Raw genomic sequence first — 21159 nt, 5'->3', positions numbered from 1 at the left:
ATTCATGACTCGAGTCTGACTCGAGTCCAAGTCATGTGACTCGAGTCCACACCTCTGGTACGATGGGTCTCGGCCTCCTGTTCTCCGGCTTTTTGGCTCCCAGCCGGTGGACGCGATGGAAGGTGATGTTCTTGATGGTGTCCGCTGGAAGCTTGAGCTGGTGTTCCATGAAGGACTTGGTGGTTTCCTCTGGATCTTCCTCGTTTTTTTCCGGTACTCCCGCGAAGACCAGATTGTCCCTCATGCTTCTCGCCTGGAGGTCCAGCATCGTCTTCTTCATGCACCTATTTACCCGGGTGTGGTTTGCCACTTCGTCAGTGAGGGATTTTACGGATAAGGTTAGGTGGTATATACCCTGTAAAACTTTAGCCAGCTTAGTGAGGAAGCAGCCTTAGGAAACCCTTGTAGAAAAAAAGTAGTTTTAAGAACCCAACAAAATAAAATACAATACAAATTGTATCAATGTAATACTTAAATGGGAAATGCTACAACTTAAAAGTACAAAACCCGTTTCCATATGAGTTGGGAAATTGTGTTAGATGTAAATACAAACGGAATACAATGATTTATAAATCATTTTCAACCCATATTCAGTTGAATATGCTACAAAGACAACATATTTGATGTTCAAACTGATAAACATTTTGTTTTGCAAATAATCATTAACTTTAGAATTTGATGAAAAGGTGGCAATAAATACTGATAAAGTTGAGAAATGCTCATCAAGGACTTGATGGTTTCCTCTGGATCTTCCTCGGTCTTTTCCGGTATTCCCGCGAAGACCAGATTGTCCCTCATGCTTCTCGCCTGGAGGTCCAGCATCGCCTTCTTCATGCACCTATTTACCCGGGTGAGGTTTGCCACTTCATCGGTGAGGAATTTTACGGATAAGGTTAGGTGGTATATACCCTGTAAAACTTTAGCCAGCTTAGTGAGGAAGCAGCCTTAGGAAACACTTGTAGCAAAAAAGTAGTTTTAAGAACCCAACAAAATAAAATACAATACAAATAGTATCAATGTAATACTTAAATGGGAAATGCTACAAGTTAAAAGTACAAACCCCGTTTCCATATGAGTTGGGAAATTGTGTTAGATGTAAATACAAACGGAATACAATGATTTATAAATCATTTTCAACCTATATTCAGTTGAATATGCTACAAAGACAACATATTTGATGTTCAAACTGATAAACATTTTTTTTTGCCAAATAATCATTAACTTTAGAATTTGATGCCAGCAACACGTGGCAAAGAAGTTGGAAAAGGTGGCAATAAATACTGATAAAGTTGAGAAATGCTCACCAAACACTTATTTGGAACATCCCACAGGTGTACAGGCTAATTGAGAACAAGTGGGTGCCATGATTGAGTATAAAAGCAGCTTCCATGAAATGCTAAGTAATTCGCAAACAAGGATGGGGCAAGGGTCACCAATTTGTAAGCAAATGGTCGAACAGTTTTAGAACAACATTTCTCAACGAGCTATTGCAAGGAATTTAGGGATTTTACCATCATACGGTCCGTAAAATCATCAAACGGTTCAGAGAATCTGGAGAAATCACTGCACGTAAGCGATGATATTACGGACCTTTTATCCCTCGGGTGGTACTGCACCAAAAACCGACATCAGTGTGTGACGGATAACACCACATGGGCTCAGGAACACTTCATAAAACCACTGTCAGTAACTACAGTTGGTTGCTACATCTGTAAGTGCAAGTTAAAACTCTGCTATGCAAAGCAAAACCCATTTATCAACAACACCAAGGAAAGCCGCCGGCTTCTCTGGGCCTGAGATCGTCTAAGATGGACTGATGCAAAGTGGAAAAGTGTTCTGTGGTCTGACGAGTCCACATTTCAAATTATATTTGGAAACTGTGGACGTGGTGTCTTCCGGAACAAACAGGAAAATAACCATCCGGATTCTTTTGGGCGCAAAGTTGAAAAGCCAGCATCTGTGATTGTATGGGGTAACTTACACATCTGTGAAGGCACCATTAATGCTGAATGGTCCATACAGGTTTTGGAGCAACATATGTTGTCATCCAAGCAACGTTATCATGGATGCCCCTGATTATTTCAGCAAGACAATGCCAAGTCACGTGTTACAACTGCGTGATTTCGTAGTAAAAGAGTGCGGGTACTTTCTTGACCTGTCTCCCATCGAAAATGTGTGGTGCATTATGAAGCGTAAAATATGACAGCAGAGGCCCCGGACTGTTGAACGACTGAAGCTCTACATTAAACAAGAATGAGAAAGAATTCCACTTTCAAAGGTTCAACAATTAGTTTCCTCAGTTCCCAAACGTTTATTGAGTGTTATTAAAATAAAAGGTGATGTAACACAGTGGTGAACATGGCCTTTCCCAACAACTTTGGCACGTGTTGCAGCCATGAAATTCTAAGTTAATTATTATTTGCAAGAAAAAATAAAGTTAATCAGTTTGAACATAAAATATCTTGTCTTTGTAGTGCATTCAACTGAATATGGGTTGAAAAGGATTTGCAAATCATTGTATTCCGTTTATATTTACATCTAACACAATTTCCCAACTCATTTGGAAACAGGGTTTGTATATCACCAAACTTTTAACGAAGTGATCGCTGAAAACTTGTGCATTCTTTGACTCTGCTTCCTTGGACTGGAGTGTGTGACACTTTTTTTTGTCGTCGTGTGTCAAATTTTGAAATATTTTTCCTTTCGTGATTACCTCTCAAAGAACTCTGAAAAAACTTTAATCCATTTCGCGATTTGAACGGTTACAACACCCTAAAACAACATAAGCATGGGCAAGGAAGGTAAAATGCCGCCAATGTTTTGCAACAGACACTCTGGCCTACCACTTCGAGCCTCACATATCTAATGAGCAAGACATGACGTTAGGGGAATACAACTTATTACAGTTTGTTTGGATATGATGTCAGAATCAGAAGAGTTTTTATTGCCATTGTTTGAGTAAGGGTTCACAAACTAGGAATTTCAGTTGGCGCAATTGTGTAACATGAAACACATATAACACAGATTAGGTAATAACGTGAGCTGTAACTGAGCTATCAGATCTTGTTATTGTTCATGTGCCTAATGGCCGAGGGGAAAAAACTGTTCAGGTGGCGGGAGGGGTGGGTCTGGATGGACTGTAGTCTCCTGCCCGAGGGGAGAGGAGAGAATAGTTTGTGTCCATGGTGAGAAGAGTCAGCTGTTATCCGACCCACACGCCTCCTGGTCCTGGAGGAGAACAGGCCTAGGAGGTGCGGGAGTTAGCAGCCAATAACCTTCTCAGCAGCACGTACAGTGCGCTGCAGTCGATGCTTGTCCGGGACTGTGGCGCCGGGGAACCACACGGTGACGGAGGAGGTGAGGATGGACTCGATGATGGCTGAGTAGAACTGCATCAGCATCTCGGTCGGCACCTTCCTGTTTCTTCAGCTGCCGCAGGAAGTACATCGTCTGCTGGGCCTTCTTGATGAGGGAGCTGATGGTCAGCTCCCACTTGAGGTCCTGTGTGATGGGGGTTCCCAAGAAACGGACAGAGTCCACAATAGAGACGGGGGTGGGAGAGTCAATCAGAATGATGGGGGATGGTGGTGCTTTGATTGTCCTGAAGTCCAAGATTATCTCCACTGTTTTCTGGGCGTTCAGCTCCAGGTTGTTGAGGCTGCACCAGGACGTCAGCCGTTCCACCTCTCTCCTGTAGGCTTTACTCGTTGCCATCCGAGATGAGCCCGATGAGGGTAGTGTCGTCCGCAAACTTCAGCAGCTTTACTGACTGGTGACTGGAGGTGCAGCAGTTTGTATACAGGGACAGTGACAAGCTTGGCACGCCCTTTTTTTTTGCCATTCCTTTTTGCAGTTCACGCTCTATGAGGTTGGATGGGAAGCATCGGTTTCCATCCAGAATGTCTCTGTACATTGTTGTAGTCTGCATTTATCTTTCTCTCTATCTCTTTCCCTGAATAGTCTCCCAGTTATCTGCTGCTGAAGCACATCACCATAGATGGTATTGGCCTAGTGAGTAGCAGTGCCTGGTTTCTTCCAAACATAATAAACATAAAGAGTTCAATCTTTGTCTCATCAGACCATAGAATTTTGTTTCTCATTGTCTGATTCTTTCATGTGCATTTTTGCAAACAATTTTTACTAAAAAATGTCTTTCCTCTGATCAAAATACCACACTGGCTTGATTGGTGGATTGCTGCAGAGATGGCTGTTCTTCTGGAAGGTTGTCTCTACACCACAGAATTCTGTGGCTCCGACAGAGTGACCATTGGTTTTTTTGGTCTTCTCCCTGACTAGGTTAAGGTGAATGCAGCAATGTACAGAGACACCCTGGATGAAAACTATCGCTTCCCATCAAACCTGCTGGAGAGGTGCTACAAAAAGGAATAGGCAAAGAAAAATGGGTGAAACTGGCCAAATATCAGTGTGCCTAGCCTGTGGCATCATAGTAAAAAAGGCAGTGATAGCTTAAGGTGCATCATCAACAAAGGATTGAGTAAATGCTGTGAATATGCATGTACATGTGATTGTTTTAGGTTTTTAGTTTTGATGAATTTGCTAAATAAAAAAAATAAAAAAACAACTTTTCACATTATCATTATGGAGTATTGTCTTTAGAATTTTGAGGAGAAATAATGATATTATTCCATTTTGAAATAAAGCTGTATCATAAAATAATATGGAAGAAGTGAAGCACTGTGAATATTTTCTGGATGCACTGTAACCTCCAAGAAGGGTGAAATATTTTTTAACTCATATGTAGCTCAGGTTTCCATGGAAACAAATAATGTGCTCTATTATCTTGATGAGATTATGGGGAGATGCCAGTCATAAACTCATGGCATCCTCGTGTCATGGATTGCATTGTGTCATTCTATGTGCATGACTTCAACATTGGCTATGTATGTTGCTATGTATACTATAATAATTGTTTACCTGCAATGAGGTAGCGACTTGTCCAGGGTGTACGCCGCCTTCCGCCCGATTGTAGCTGAGATAGGCACCAGCGCCCCCCGCGACCCCAAAGAGAATAAGCGGTAGAAAATGGATGGATATCCAAATCTATGTAATATGACACAAAAATAATTTTTTGCATTTTAGGAAGTGTATGTGTATGCTAGCAATATGCGTGTGCGTCAGCCTTAAAAAAATGTAAATGTGTCAATCTCTGTCAAACTAACTGTTGTCCAATGTCAGATGAAATAGAGTCTGCTCAAACTATGTTGCGTCGCAATACTTTTGTCTCCATGCGGTATTTCTTACATGTCTTCAGGAGGGCCGCAGTCTGACAATCAAGCTGAGGAAGAGGAAGACAGAGAAGAAGGTGGAGTGGTCGAGTGACACAGTGGACAATGAGCACCTGGGGAGGAGGTCTTCAAAATGTGAGTAGATTTTACAATTTGAGAAAACTTGGACAACCCAAAAAAATTTGACTGTCTATGACACAACATTTTTCAGGTAATATTGTGAAATCCCTCACTTTATTGAGCATATTATTGCGAACAAACAGTAAAACACAATCTAAATTTAAATTATAAAGACATAATGGGAAAATAAAGTCCACATACTTACACATCTCAATTTTGAGTGCTTTTACTTCTCACAAATTTTAAAACGGAAGTTTAAAGGGGATCTATAATGGTTTTAATCTACATTTAAAACACTGTCTTGTGGTTTAGATAACATGTATTGGATGTGCTTTGATGTAAATTTTGCTCTTGTTACATTTGTTACCCATTTTTGAGTCTGTCTGCAAGATGTTTGTTTCTGGAGGCATTCCGAGATTGCAAATGAAACCACGCCCAACCATTTCCAAAAATGTAAGAATTAATCTTTTGGTACTATGCACTGTTTAAAGATATATATATATTGAAGTTGTCACTTCTATTTTTTTCCAGACACGGTTGAAAATTAACTTCCTAAACATTTTAAAGATTTACCCGGTAACATTAGGTACATCTGCCCACTCGCAGAGAGATTCAGACCTGCATAAAAAATAGCTGCATAAAGCAGCATGTGTGTTACTGCATGTCCCACATAGGTGTTATAATGCACATGCCACAATTAGATGAAAATAATACTTCATCCAACCTTGTTTGTGTTTCCTCGTAGCCTGAGTAGCCAGGATTAGTGAATGCCCTTAAGTCCTCCTGGCTGTGACATCATGACAAGAGATCGACCAATATTGTTTTATCAGGGCCGATACTATCCATCCATTTCCTACCGCTTGTCCCTCTTTGGGTCGCGGGGGTTGCTGAAGCCTATCCCAGCTGTACTCGGGCGGAAGGCAGGGTACACCCTCATCGCAGGGCACACCCTCATCGCAGGGCACACCCTCATCGCAGGGCCAACACTGGTAGACACACAACATTCACACTCACATTCACACACTAGGGCCAATTTTTGTGTCGCCAATCAGCCTATCCCCCTATTTTGATCATTAGTAGTCAAGGTGGCTGATGACAACTATTTGGAGTCAATATTAATTTGCAGTACAATTTTGCTAAACATGAATAGTGTATGTCAGTAAAAAGCTGGACTAGGCTTTAATTTTTTTTTTTTATATATATATTTTTGGTGGTGAAACATCGGACCAGTACTCATAATGTATTATGCGGCGCAATTGTTGTGGTTAATTTAGCATCAAACAACTTAAAGGGATTTCACAAACACCTTTATTACATATGTCTAAGATGAGCATCAACATCTGCATTTCAAAATATTTGAAATATCCTGTGTAAATGGGTTCAAATATGGGATTTTACTACATCACAATAACTTGCAAGCTCATTGATTTTATACCAGGTAATGGATGTAATACATTGTAAGGTTTCCTTGTGAGGAAGCTAAATATATATATATATATATATATATATATATATATATATATATATATATATATATATATATATATAAAAACCTACTCAGTGGCCTAGTGGTTATGGTGTCCGCCCTGAGATCTGTAGGTTGTGAGTTCATACGAGTCATACCAAAGACTATAAAAATGGGACCCATTATTTCCCTGCTTGGCACTCAGCATCAAGGGTTGGAATTGGGGATTAAATAGCCAAAAATTATTCCCGGGCGCGGCACCGCTGATGCCCACTGCTCCCCTCACCTCCCAGGGGCTGATCAAGGGGATGGGTCAAATGCAGACAAATTTCACCACACCTAGTGTGTGTGTGACAATCATTGGTACTTTAATTAGTTGGTTGGTTGGGCAAGTTTATTTCAAACATGTATCCAGTTTCAATATGATACAGTACATCACATATTTTACATATTTGAATTTTGCTTTACAGCATGTCCAAAAAGGAGTAGAAAGAAGCAAAGTTGGGTTTATCCTACCCATTTTCTACTTCATAACAATAAATTACACTTATGTTTACTTTCTGTTTTCAATTTGTAACACAATTTACATCAATGATTTCTCAATATGGTATATTTGATGTGACATGTACAACAAGTTCTAAAAATGGAAAACATTTAAATACGAGTAAAACTAATTCTGGGATCCTTCATGTAGCCTAACCCAAAAATGAGCTGCTGTCTGCTTTTCTTTATATAAGTCTCCTATTTGCCAGTTTAAACAAAGTGGGGATTTTTGGCAGATAAATGTTTTCTGTCATATTCATGTCCATCTGTTTCTGTTGTGTTGTGATTTGATTGAATCACAGAACATACAAACTACAAAACCAGTGAAGTTGGCACGTTGTGTAAATTGAAAAAAAATAGAATACATAGATTTGCAAATCCAATTGAATAGACTGCAGAGAAGATACTTAACGTTCGAACTGGAAAACTTTATTTTTTGCAAATACTAGCTCATTTGGAATTTGATGCCTGCAACATGTTTCAAAAAAGCTGGCACAAGTGGCAGACAGACTGAAAAAATTGAGGAATGCTCATCAAACACTTTTTGAGAAAATCCCACAGGTGAACAGGCTAATTGGGAACAGGTGGGTGCCATGATTGAGTAAAAAAGCAGCTTCCATGAAATGCTCAGTCTTTCACAAATAAGAATTGGGCGAGGGTCACCACTTTGTGAACAAATGAATGAGCACATTTTCCAACAGTTTAAGAACAACATTTCTCAACGAGCTATTGCAAGGAATTTAGGGATTTCACCATTAAAGGCCTACTGAAATGACATTTTCTTATTCAAACGGGGATAGCAGGTCCATTCTATGTGTCGTACTCGATCATTTTGTGATATTACCATATTTTTGCTGAAAGGATTTAGTAGAGAACATCGACGATGAAGTTCGCAACTTTTGGTCGCTAATAAAAAAGCCTTGCCTTTACCGGAAGTCGCAGACGATTAAATCACCTGTGTGAGGGCTCCTCACATCCTCACATTGTTTATTATGGGAGCCTCGAACAAAAAGAGCTATTCGGACCGAGAAAACGACAATTTCCCCATTAATTTGAGCGAGAATGAAATATTTGTGACTGAGGATATTGATAGCGAAGGACTAGAAGAAAAAAAAAAGTTTAAAAAAAAAAAAAGGCGATTGCATTGTGAGCGATTCAGATGTTTTTAGACACATTTACTAGGATAATTCTGGGAAAACTCTTATCTTTCTATTGTATTGCTTGTGTTTTAGTGAGTTAAATAGTACCTGATAGTTTGAGGGGTGTGTCAATGGGTGTGTTGACGCCAGTGTCTGAGGGAAGTCACGGCAGCTGCATGGACGGCGCAAGCTCCGTAGATCTCCGGTAAGAGGTGACTGTTTACCACAATTTTCCCACCGAAACCTGCCGGTTGACAAGTGGTCGGGATCCATGTTCGCTTGACCGCTCTGATCCATAGTAAACCTTCACCTTCTGGAATTTTAAACAAGGAAACACCGTGTGTTTGTGTGGCTAAAGGCTAAAGCTTCCCACCTCCATCTTTCTACTTTGACTTCAATTTGTTCAATTTGCAAATTGCAAAAGATTCAGCAACACAGATGTCCAGAATACTGTGTAATTGCGCGATGAAAAGAGACGACTTTTAGCCGCAAGTGGTGCTCCGCTAATATGTCATCTCCAACTCGAGACGTCACGCGCACGCGTCATCATACGCGTCATCATTCCGCGACGTTTTCAACAAGAAACTCCACAGGAAATTTAAAATTGTAATTTAGTAAACTAAACGGGCTGCATTGGCATGTGTTGCAACGTTAATATTTCATCATTGATATATAAACTATCAGACTGCGTGGTCGGTAGTAGTGGGTTTCAGTAGGCCTTTAAAGTTCTGTAATATCATCAAAAGGTTCAGAGAATCTGAAAAAATCCCTGCACGTACCATTGAATGCCCGTGACCTTGGATCCCTCAGGCGGTACTGCATCAAAAACTGACATCAGTGTGTAAAGGATATCACCAAATGGGCTCAGGAACACTTCATAAAACCATTGTCAGTAACTACAGTCCTTCGCAACATCTGTAAGTGCAAGTTAAAACTCTACTATGCAGAGCGAAATCCATTTATAAACAACACCCAGAAATGCAGCCGGCTTTGCTGGGCCTGAGCTCATCTAAGATGGACTGATACAAAGTAAAAAAGAGTTCTGTGGTCTGACCAGTCTACATTTCAAATTGTTTTTGGAAACTGTGGACGTTGTGTCCGCCGGAACAAAGAGGAAAAGAACCATATGGATTCTTCTAGGCGCAAAGTTCAAAAGCCAGCATCTGTGATGGTATGGGGGTGTATTATTGCCCAATGCATGGGTAACTTACACATCTGTGAATTAACCATTAATGCTAAAAGGTACATTCAGGTTTTGGAGCAACATATGTTGCCACCCAAGCAACGTTGTCATGGACGCTCCTGCTTATTTCAGCATTTCAATGTTGTGTTACAACAGCGTGGCTTAATAGTAAAATAATGCGGGTACTGGACTGGCCGGCCCGTAGTCCAGACCTGTCTCCCATTGAAAATGTGTGGTGCAATATGAAGCCTAAAATACGACAAGGGAGACTGCGGACTGTTGAACAACTTAAGCTGTATAACAAGCAAGAATGGGGGAACACCCCAAACGGTACAGGAAAATGGATGGATGGATTGATGGGAAAGAATTTCACCTGAAAAGCTTCAAAAATGGGTCTTTTCGGTTTCGAAACGTTTACTGAGTGTTGTTAAAAGGAAAAGCCATGTAACACAGTGATAAAAATGCCCCTCTGCCAACTTTTTTGCAACGTGTTGCTGCCATTAATTTCTAAATTAATGATTATTTGCAAAAAATTGTTTCTCAGTTCGAACATTAAATAGATTGTCTTTGCAGTCTATTCAATTGAATATAAGTTGAAAAGGATCCGTGTTGGCCCTGCGATGTAGTGGCGACTTGTCCAGGGTGTACCCTGCCTTCCGGCCGATTGTAGCTAAGATAGGCGCCAGCGCCCCCCGCGATCCCAAAAGGGAATAAGCGGTAGAAAATGGATGGATGGAAGGATTTGCAAATCATTGTATTATGTTTTTATTTACGATTTACACAAAAGAGCCTTTCATGGGGCTAATGTAATCCACTTCCAATGGGTTGTCATTTAACAAATGTTGCCCAGTATGATTTTTTTTTTTTTCTTAAAATAAGGCATCATCTTGTGGCTCGCATTGACCATTACTAATCCAGTGTGCTGCATTTCAGGCTGCTGTATTTACGAGAAGCCCCGACAGTTTGGTGAGTCGTCCTCGGAAAGCGAGGGAGATGATGACGATGAAGGTTGCGGCAGCGCACACTGTATCCTGGGCCACGGTCGGAGGGATCACAGACAGAGGGGCGGCGGGGGAGCCACGGTGCCCCCGAACTCTGGAAGGTCTCATACTCACTAGGGAGCTCTGCAGGGAGGGTGTGATGGTGTGGCAATGTTTTTAGGGAAATAAAAAGGATTCCTCGTCACTGCACTAGTGCAAACCAACAGTCTTTAAGTTAAGATCCATTACAAAAAAAGATGTGATTCTGCTTACCGCGCATGTAACCTGAATTTGCTCACATGTTTTCCACATACATAAATCATAAAAAAGTTTTCTATCTCTACCTATTGAAAATGCAACAGGAGTTGCAGTTTGGAGGGAATTAAAAGCAATAGCCATGGAGATCAGTTTTGGCATTAAGAGAAGGCAGAATGTCGTTTTGTATTAAAGGACAAATGCATTTTTCTTTTGACGTCATATCATACACACACCAGATGGATCTGTTTTTTGCACAGCTCTTTATTAAAGAAGTCTCAAAGCTAAACATACAAGGGGATCGTAACCTTGATTAGTGATTCTGCAAACACACAAACGAGACTATGACGATCAAAAAGGTTTAATTGAAAAGCTCCTGTGTCCGAATGTTGGCTGCTTCCTTTTTAAGTGCAAGCTTTTGTGTAAAACAAATGAAGGATTGGCATAGTTATGCTGATTTGTTGATGATTGTTTTGTAATAGCATTTTGGGGAAAAAAAACTGACAAAATGTAAATTACTGCAACCAGCAGAAATGCTGCTGATTCAGGCTCAACTACTGGATTTTGAAGTTTAAAGAACATGATGTCAACTATGTTCCATTCAAAATGACTGGACCCATTGTAAATCACATTTTCAATACGTACAATCGTTCAAAAATGGCCAATTTGAATGAACGCTGACTGCTTGTAATAGTGTTGAACAAATTGAATGGCAAACTATCTTATGTTTAAAAATGTTGCAATTCAATGCAATTTACAACGGAGGGCTACATCATTTCAAGTTGTGCTAGAAACTCTTAATTTGCTCAGTACAACACTGGAATCAATAGCATTCCTGTATTTACATTTAAGTCTTTTGAGTACATAAGTGCGTTCACACTGAGAAGTACAGCCAAATGCAAGAGTACTGCCAGTACCTGAATGAGGAGTTCAAAACACTCAAAATGGTGAGTGTGCAGCGATATATACTTACAACTTTCTATTTTCGCAATTCCTGGCGGAAAATTATGGCGGCCGAGGAGTAACCAATAGTGGTAGAAAGTATTAAACCGACGAATAAGTGACTACAAACATTTGATAGTCATTTCCTGCAACTGTGCAATGACGAATCAATTTAGAACAGTGCTACATTGTCAAAATTCACACCCTCAGAAACTAAGTACAGTGGTACCTCAGGATACGAGTGTCCCAGCTCATGAATTTTTCAGGATACGAGCTGCTATGGGCCAATTGTTATGCTTCAGGTTGCAAGCAAAAATTGGGCTACGATCCTCCACACCACTAGTCAATGTAGTGAATGTCACATTGAACTTTATAAGATCTTACCAAAACATCTGGTTTTACTCAATATAACTTTGTTTTTCCAACAACAACGAAGAACGTGAGTGTGAAGGACTCACAAAACTTGACCGGATGTGGCGAGTCAACTTGTTGAAGCTGTTGGAGTGTATGTAGTATCACTGCTTGTCTGCACTATACTAAAACCAGAAAGAGTCAATAATGCAAGCAAAGGACGTTAAACTAAGATGTATTAATCCATGAAAATAGGGAAAGGCTGCTGATGGTGTTTATGATGGAGAAGCAGCTCAAAGGAGATACTGTAGAAGTTCGCTCTCCAAGGTAAATGCTGTACATTACTATTTCGTTACTTCATTACACTAATACAGTTGTTTGTATATTGCTTTTCATACAATATGTCTATCTAGAATTTGTTCTACTTTTTAAAAGGCGTGTTACTGTTAAATTGGGCTGTTTTGTGGAGGTTAGTTTCAATGAGCAATGCTGTTTTACAATACCAGCTTTTGGAGGTACGAGCTGCATCACGTAACAAAATAAACTGGCACCACTGTACACAGTGTACATTGTGTACAAACTTAAGGGTACACACTTCAATTTGAGACAGCCAAAGAGATGTTATCTTATGCCATTAGAAAAGTTGTAGAAAGTAAGTGGGCTGGTTTAACTCAGGGGTGTCCAAATTACTGCTCGCCCTTGTCTTCAAACTGGCCCTCAAGATATATAATGTTTAATATACTAACATTGATGAATTTACACATTTACTGAGGTGTTTGAGCATATGTTTATATGTAGCAATACAAACTAGCTTTCTCCAACTATGGTGCTACTAAAAAACAACAGATTAACTCAACACACACATGCCACATAAAACCCACTTAACCATGTGGACATTATAAAAGCACTATAAACATGTTATAATTACACCCACCTAACAGCACTAAAGAGCATGGTGGGTAATATGCAAAACACTTTCTCCCCACACTTTGTTGTGCTTGATGTTTGGAGTTGATTACAAAACATTAAAGGAAGTAATCAGGGAAGTTAAAAGGGAGGGATGGGCTTTTACATACTCTCAATATTGAGTGTTGTCACGGTCTGATGGGGGGGGGTACTGAAAATAAAAGTTTAAGGTAATGTTTTGTTTTTCAGGCTGTTAGCTTGCTTCAAGTATTGTTATAAAAAACTGAAGTTGCTGACCATTTCCTGATAGTATTACAAATCCTACACATCAGTGGTTCTTAAGCTATCACCTAAGAAAAAACCTGGCTCTCCAAGTTTCACCATAATGACCAACATTGAAATACAATAGCGTGGTAGGCCTTAGTATTCATTAAATACAAGAATGAAGTCTAGTTTGACAAGTATATTTAATATTTTGGCCACTGTAACATTACACACAGTTTGAACAGTAGCACTGTGTTTAAATGAAGGAAAATCAAAACAATGTACTTTAATTAAGTGGTTCTTAGGCATACCACCAGCTAAAGCCCGCGTAACACTGGTGGTACACGTACCACAGTTTGAAAATCACTCCTATACATTCGCTATTTATACACATGATCGTATTTACGTTATAACCCTTGCTTTGCTGCGTGGCAAAAAATTTAGATTTTGCCCTGACAATTTGGCTTTATCGCAAGTTGTAATATGTTTTAACATGTTTATTTTACATGCGATATTATTCCAATATGCCTGCTTAAATCACTGCAATCACCAATCATGTGTGAAAACAGCTGTGTAAACTTCAATCAATCAATCAAAGTTTATTTGTATATCCCTTAATCACACCCTTACCCTTAATCACGTGTCTCTAAGGGCTGCACAAGCCACAACTTGATCAACACAAGTGTCCGACCTGAGATCAGTCGGTTGTGTGTTCAAACCCAGCCGAGTCATACCAAAGACTATAAAAATGGGACCCAGGCAGCATCAAGGGTTGGAATTGGGGGGTTAAATCACCAAAATGATTTTCGAGCGCAGCCACCGCTGCTGCTCACTGCTCCCCTCCCCTCCCAGGGGATGGGTCAAATGCAGATAGTAATTTCACCACACCTAGTGTGTGGGACTATCATTGGTACTTTAAGTTTAACTTTAACACACACTGTCACAGTTGAGCACATTGAATTGAAATAATAAAGAACATAAGAGCTTTTTTGTCACTGCAAATTACTGTAACTTTCTCTATACAGTTCGGAAGTACGTCAGATTATGTTTTTATATGTGTGTGTATATACTGAACAAAAATAATACTAGTTTTTACTTTCAATTTTCATGAGTTGAACTCAAAAGATTTAAAACTTTTACTTTCTACACAAAATACCTATTCTTCTCAAATATTGTTGCAAAGCTGTCAAAATATGTTAGTGAGCACTTCTTCTTTGCCAAGAGAATCAATCCCACTTCACAGGTGTGGCATACCAAGGTGTTGATTAAACAGCATAATTACTGCACATGTGCCTTAGGATGGCTGTAATAAAAGGCCACACTAAAAGGCAGTTTTGCTTTATTGGGGGTCAGAAAATCAGTCAGTATCTAGTGTGACCACCCTTTGCCTGACGTAGTGCAAAACATCTCCTTCGCATAGAGTTGATCAGGTTGTTGATTGTAGCCTGTGGAATGTTGGTCCAATCATCTTCATTGGCTGTGACAAGTTGCACCACAGCATCCCAAACATGCTCAATGGGTGACATGTCCGGTGAGTATGCTGGCCATGCAAGAATTGGGATGTTTTCAGCTTCCAGGAATTATGTACAGATCCTTGCAACATGGGGCTGTGCATTGTCATGCTGCAACATGAGGTGATGGTCTGGGGTGAATGACCATCAGGATCCCGTCACGGTATATCTCTGCCATCCATAAGTGGACCTCTACTCTTCTACTCTGAGTCTCTTCCGGATGACCGAGCTCCTCAACCTATCTCTAAGGGTGACCCAAGACATCCTGCGGAGAAAAATAATTTTCTGCCGTTTGAATTCGTGACCATGTCATTCTGGTCATTACCCAAAGCTTGTGACCATAGGTGAGGGTAAATTCAGAGCTTCCCCTTCTGGCTCAACTCCTCCTTCTCCACAACAGACTGGTGTAGTAACTGCAACACTGCCGACGCTGCACCAATCCGTCTGACAATCTTGCGTTCCATTCTTCCCTCACTTGTGAAGAAGACTCCGAGGTACTTGAAATCCTCCTCTTGAGGCAGAACTTCACATCTGCCCCTGGGGGCACCATTTTCCGACTTAGAACCATGGCCTCAGATTTGGAGGTGCTGATCTTCATACGTGAAGCTTTACATTCAGCTGCGAATGAATTATACTGGTCTAGCGCTTTTCTACCTTCAAGGTACTCAAAGTGCTTTGACACTATTTCCACATTCACCCATTCACACATTGATAATAATAATAATGGATTAGATTTATATTGCGCTTTTCTATTACTAAATACTCAAAGCGCTCACTGAGAAGTGGGAACCCATCATTTATTCACACCTGGTGGTGGTAAGCTACATATATAGCCACAGCTGCCCTGGGGTAGACTGACGGAAGCGTAGCTGCCGGTTTGCACCTAGGGCCCCTCCGACCACTACCTATCATTTATTCATCATTCATTCACCAGTGTGAGTGGCACCGGGGGCAAGGGTGAAGTGTCCTGCCCAAGGACACAACAGCAGCGATTTAGATGTCAATAGGTGGGAAGCGAACCTGCAACCCTCAGGTTTCTGGCACGGCAGCTCTACCCACTACGCCATGCCGCCCCATAAATGAAAGCTGAAGGTCCCAGTTTGATGAAGCCAACAAGACCGCATCATCTGCAAAAAGCAGAGATGCTATTCTCTGGCCACCAAACTGGAAACCCTCCTCAGTCTTGACTGCACCTAGAAATTATGTCAATAAAGATAATGAACAGGACCACAGGACAGGATATGAATCATTTTGGGCTAATTTAAGTACCATTTTAAAATTAATGTGTTACTACTTCGAATTTGCAAAACATTTTAGCTAAATTTGTAATATAAATCTGGTGTTAAACCATATAATCCACATTTGAATTCAGCAAAAGTGTCAACTCATCTTTCTTCAATTAAAAACATATATAGAGCTTAACCTCTGTTTTCTACCTGTCCAAATGTTTCGCTTAGATCTCCATACAAAAACATCTAAGAACGTAGCAGCCACTTTGTCTATTAAACGCAGTAAACACAACCCAATGTAGGTCAAAATATCTGCAGAGAAGTTAAATAAAGAAACAATTAATTACATTAAAAAAAACTTCTGATCTTAGTTAGTTTCAGTTTATTTCAAACATGCAAACAATACAATTACAATTACAACATGTCCGAATAGGAGTTGGAAGAAGCAGAGTTTATTTAACTCTACCCCTTTTTGTATCATAGTAATTTTATCCTATTTACTGTATGTGTTCTCTGTTACAAAGTAGGTTGCCAAATTAACTAGTATAAGTGTAATATCTTGTAAGTTGCAACATTACAACTTTTTCTTGTTCACATTACAATTTAAGTATTATTTCAACATGCCGTGGGTTGATGCAAAAAAAAAAAAAATAAAATAGCTGAGGTCTGCACTTTGGACACTCCTGTGCACAATTGATTGGTAAGCACACTGAAATGCGCTCTCCATATTTTAGAGAACAAAACGTTGTATTAATATTATTAAGAGACTAGTAATTGTTTGCTCTTCTTGTGGATAATGCTACAAATTGTGTTTCACGTCCGCTATTTTTCTGAGAGTTAACATTTTTCATGTCTAAAGTTAGTGGCTCTACTATACTGAGGTGAATCACTACTCATCTACCAACTCATTGGATAAACCACACTAAAATTATCATTAAGTTTGCAGCATGTTGTCCAAAAAAGGAAAAAGGACACCAACAAAGATATGGAATGATTTTATGTTGAGAATCTGATTTCAATTTTTGATTGTTTAGAGTAGGTTGAAGTATTTGTTTGTTTCCCCCAAGCTGTGTACTCCTTTCTCAACTGAGCAAAATGTTGTTTTTTTCCAAGTGCACAGCGATTTATAAAATGTACATTGGTCTTGGTACTGGTACTTGCACATTTCTGTAAATACAATTAAGCGTAATGAGGTCTGGCTGAATGTTATTAAAAGGTTTAAACTGTGATTGGAGGGTTTTATGTTGTGGACACTATAGTCGTTGATGCGTCTTATTTCATTCATCCGAAGCAGGAAGATACACAAAAGTAAATTCAGTTTGAAATACTCTTCTTGTACAAAAACAGTAGTTTCAATCATTTGTTTTCCCATAAGCTGCCTTTTGTACATTGTCTTACCTTCTGGGTGACAGGTGTCATTTCCAGCTCAGGTCGCTTCCAGGGTTGGCTGACATTGTCTCACAAGATGTAGTTTCTCTTTAAATATCCTTCTTCAAAATATATGTGTTGTCTTTTCTAATCATAAAATCATAAAAGATGCAGACGAGGCGTGTTGGCTGAGTTCTTAAAGTTTACTCCGTCTCCACAGCTTGCTCGTCAATAACATCCAGCTGCCGGCAACAACCTAAACGGGGCTGCTGTGGGGATGACTGTGGCATGCTGTGTAATGGAGTTCTTATGTTACCTGGCTTGTAATATCACTATATATCTGCCTTAGGCCATCAATAAGCCTTACTGACAACAACTCGTGATTTCATTGGCTATTGCAACTGTGTATCACTGTATGTCCCCGTTCACTTACACCAGCATTGCTGAATCTGAAGTCTCAGGCAGATTTGGTACAGCATGGCAACATAAGCTAACTGAATTCTGATTGGATACAAACTCTTTAAACTAAAAAACAACAGCCCTGGAAGGAGCCTAATATGACATGAAGAGAAAATGAATACTCTGATATTTAGGGAAATTAAATTAAAAAAAATGCATTTATCTTTAATTATGATCATGATTTCTGGTCATGTTAGGCTAGGAGAGAAGGCCATGCTGGCCCTGACGCCACACCACTGGTCATTTCCAAGTAACAAAAAACTTGCTAAGTGCCGCATCTTACAAGTTTTTCAGAATAGGAGATTTTATTCAGCTAATTGTTGTGCAAAGTTCAAATAAAAAAGTACAGAAGGAAACAAAACTATTATGCACAATAAACATATACTCCAAAAGCACTACCGGCAAAAGGGCCATTAAAGAAGTAACAAGCAATGAGAACACACGCGACCTGAGCTTCCAGGATGGGTATTTGAATGGCAGGATGGCCACTGAACTAGTTGAAGCAGAATGGCTAACAGAGGAGACCAAAAAAGAACTTAAAGGTAAGAAGTACAAAACCACAACAAGTTGACACTTAAGCAGCCTCTTCCAGCATCAGCTGTGGTGATTAAAAGGGAGTGCTGATGAAAACCAGCTGCCACAAGTCCAGTAGCTCCACCCAGCACATGAACTGTAATTGTCCTAAAATGACAAAAGTGGATGAGTATTGGGAGGAACAGTCAGAATAAAATATAAACGGATAATGATGACAATTGAGTGTCACAACCACCCCCTTTTCCAGAAACTTGCGCTAATATGTGAAAAGGAGGGCAGACTCAGAGATAAGTACATTTCAGACCCAGCACGGTCTTAAGATACTGGACACGTGTGCCCTGCCCCTGGCATCCAAAACAGCCTTAGCTGTTAACGCAGTACGACCATTTGGTCTTTGACCAAGGAGGAGGTAAAACTGGCGGTGGATTCAGATCACAGAAAGATACCAGCTTCAGACAGGAGACATGAAAAACAGAATGGGTCTTAAGAATGTGGGGAGTTGGTGCTGCACAGCCACAGGGTTAGCCGTCCGGTTTACCTTAAAAGATTGAACAAATCTGGAGGCCAGGCTCTTAGATTCAACCACCAGGGAGATTATCCCGGGACGGCACCCACACCGCCGTGCAAAGATTCGGTTCCAGTGGTGTTCCCAAACATAGCGTACTGTAGTGACATGAGGGTAGTTTGACCAATCACCAATACCTGGCCATACTTTCTGATTGGTCAAAAGCACTTCACGTGACGATAGAGCGCAATGTTTGGGGCCAACTCTGAAACCGAGCTTTCCCTACTCTCTCTACATGACTCTGGACAACCAAATTCGCCCATGGAAGAGCAAATGAGGGTGTTGTGGGCATACTTTAACCAATAAGGTTGACGAACCTCAAGGTAGGGTGCCGTAGACAAACACACTGTAAGGTTGCCTTCAGATCCTGATTAGCGACCTGAAGAGAGGCTACAGACTCTGTGGGACTTGAAGAAAGCCTGGCAGAGAACTACAACTCGTCTAAAAACTCGTCAAGGGCGATCCAAGAAGGCTCTGGATCACAGCATGGCGGTCGTCAAAGAGGGGGGCAACTCACATTAAGGAACGAAGTGCACTTACTTGGATAATCCACCTCTAAAGATAACAGAAAAGGCCACTTTAAGTAGGTAGTCCAGAGAGAAAATCAATGGGGCTGTGTGGCCATGGCTGCAGATAGAGCCTGGACACCAGAAATGCTGAGAAAGGAGGAACTCTGTCTGTCTTGCTCACGGTTGACAAATATGGAGCTGTGGGGACCACGAAAGTAAATCCGAGTGAAACAATACACGCCAATGCGGAGTAACATTCAAATGAAGACTCCCCCAAGATCCTGGACTATGGGAAAACGGGCCCAGGTCAGGTCACGTTAAAATGTACATAATTACATTTATTTTGACAATATTCCAGTAACCTGTGAAAGTACAGATGACTATGGACGAACGTGAACAATAAAAGTGGAAATGTCATTAAGTGAGATTATTATTTTTAGAATATACAAACCTAATTCATGATGATGTGTGCCAAAATAATTGTTATGAGTAAATGATGAATGTGGCAATTGTAGAAAAATGATGAGGATGTAAATATAATAACTGGAATGACTTAAAAATATAGTTTTTTTGTAAATCTGTATAATGGTTGAATGAAACTGAAACTATGTGCTGGAGAACAACAATAATTATCCAAATGTTTTGTCTGTCTGTATTTTGACACCGATTATATAAATCTGCTTTTGGATGACCACACCTGGAACCCGTAACAAGTACATTCATTTCACAATAGGTCGCTTGTGGAATGAAAACATATCTTGGAATGGCAATGGTGAGATACCTGAACTGGTTCTGGGATTGAAAACCAGTCTATAAAATGTACAATATTTTCCGGACCATAGTACGCACCGGATTATAAGATGCACTGCCGATGAATGGTCTATTTTTGATCTTTTTTCATGTATAAGGCGTACCGGATTATAGTCATATTTTTATTTTTTTTCTAAATTGAAAACAATTCCTTGCATAGATTTTGTTTTACAGATCATCTTCAAGCCGCTTTCTGACAGTCGCTTACAGATGCGCCGTTTTGTGGGCGGTCTTATTTACATGGCTCACCTTCAGCAGCGTCTTTTCTCCGTCATCTTTGTTGTAGCGGTGTAGCGTGCAAGGATGGAAGTTGAAGATGTGTCAAAAGTTGGAAATAACTGTTTTAATGACATTCAGACATTAGTTAAATCAACAACGTGTCCCGTGAAAAACCGTCCGACCGGAACTCTTAAATAACTAAAGTTCCTTGGGTCATAAATGTAAACTCACCGGTATGTTTTAGCGCTTTCATGGCGAGTTAACTGACAAATATAAGTAAGAACTTTACACTACATAATATTACAAATGTCAACAGTGGAGGATGAATGTCCCATAACAAGAAGATAGAGAAAAAGAAGAAGCTTATCGAATACGATGTCGGCACTTTGATTGATTGGTTGATTGATTGATACATACTTTTATTAGTAGATTGCACAGTTCAGTACATATTTCGTACGATTGACCACTAAATGCTAACACCCGAATAAGTTTTTCAACTTGTTTAAGTCGGGGTCCACGTTAATCAATTCATGTTACGGACTAAAAAGGTGGATGCGCACA

At 40.1% G+C, this 21159-nt stretch overlaps 1 protein-coding gene across 2 annotated transcripts in view; it reads left to right on the top strand.

Moving 5' to 3' along the window:
* The window catches only part of ppp1r11 (protein phosphatase 1, regulatory (inhibitor) subunit 11), a 36962-nt gene extending 19599 nt beyond the window's left edge, over positions 1–17363 (top strand). For both annotated transcript variants that reach the window (XM_061908303.1, XM_061908302.1), the window contains 2 exons: positions 5273–5381; positions 10630–17363. In XM_061908303.1, the coding sequence (XP_061764287.1) occupies positions 5273–5381; positions 10630–10814 (294 nt within the window). In that variant the 3' untranslated portion in view covers positions 10815–17363. The remainder of the gene's footprint in view (positions 1–5272; positions 5382–10629) is intronic.
* Positions 17364–21159: the final 3796 nt, after the last annotated feature.

Source organism: Nerophis ophidion, linkage group LG08, assembly GCF_033978795.1.
Source record: "Nerophis ophidion isolate RoL-2023_Sa linkage group LG08, RoL_Noph_v1.0, whole genome shotgun sequence".
Classification (NCBI taxonomy): domain Eukaryota; kingdom Metazoa; phylum Chordata; class Actinopteri; order Syngnathiformes; family Syngnathidae; genus Nerophis; species Nerophis ophidion.
This window is presented reverse-complemented; position numbering and strand designations above follow the sequence as displayed.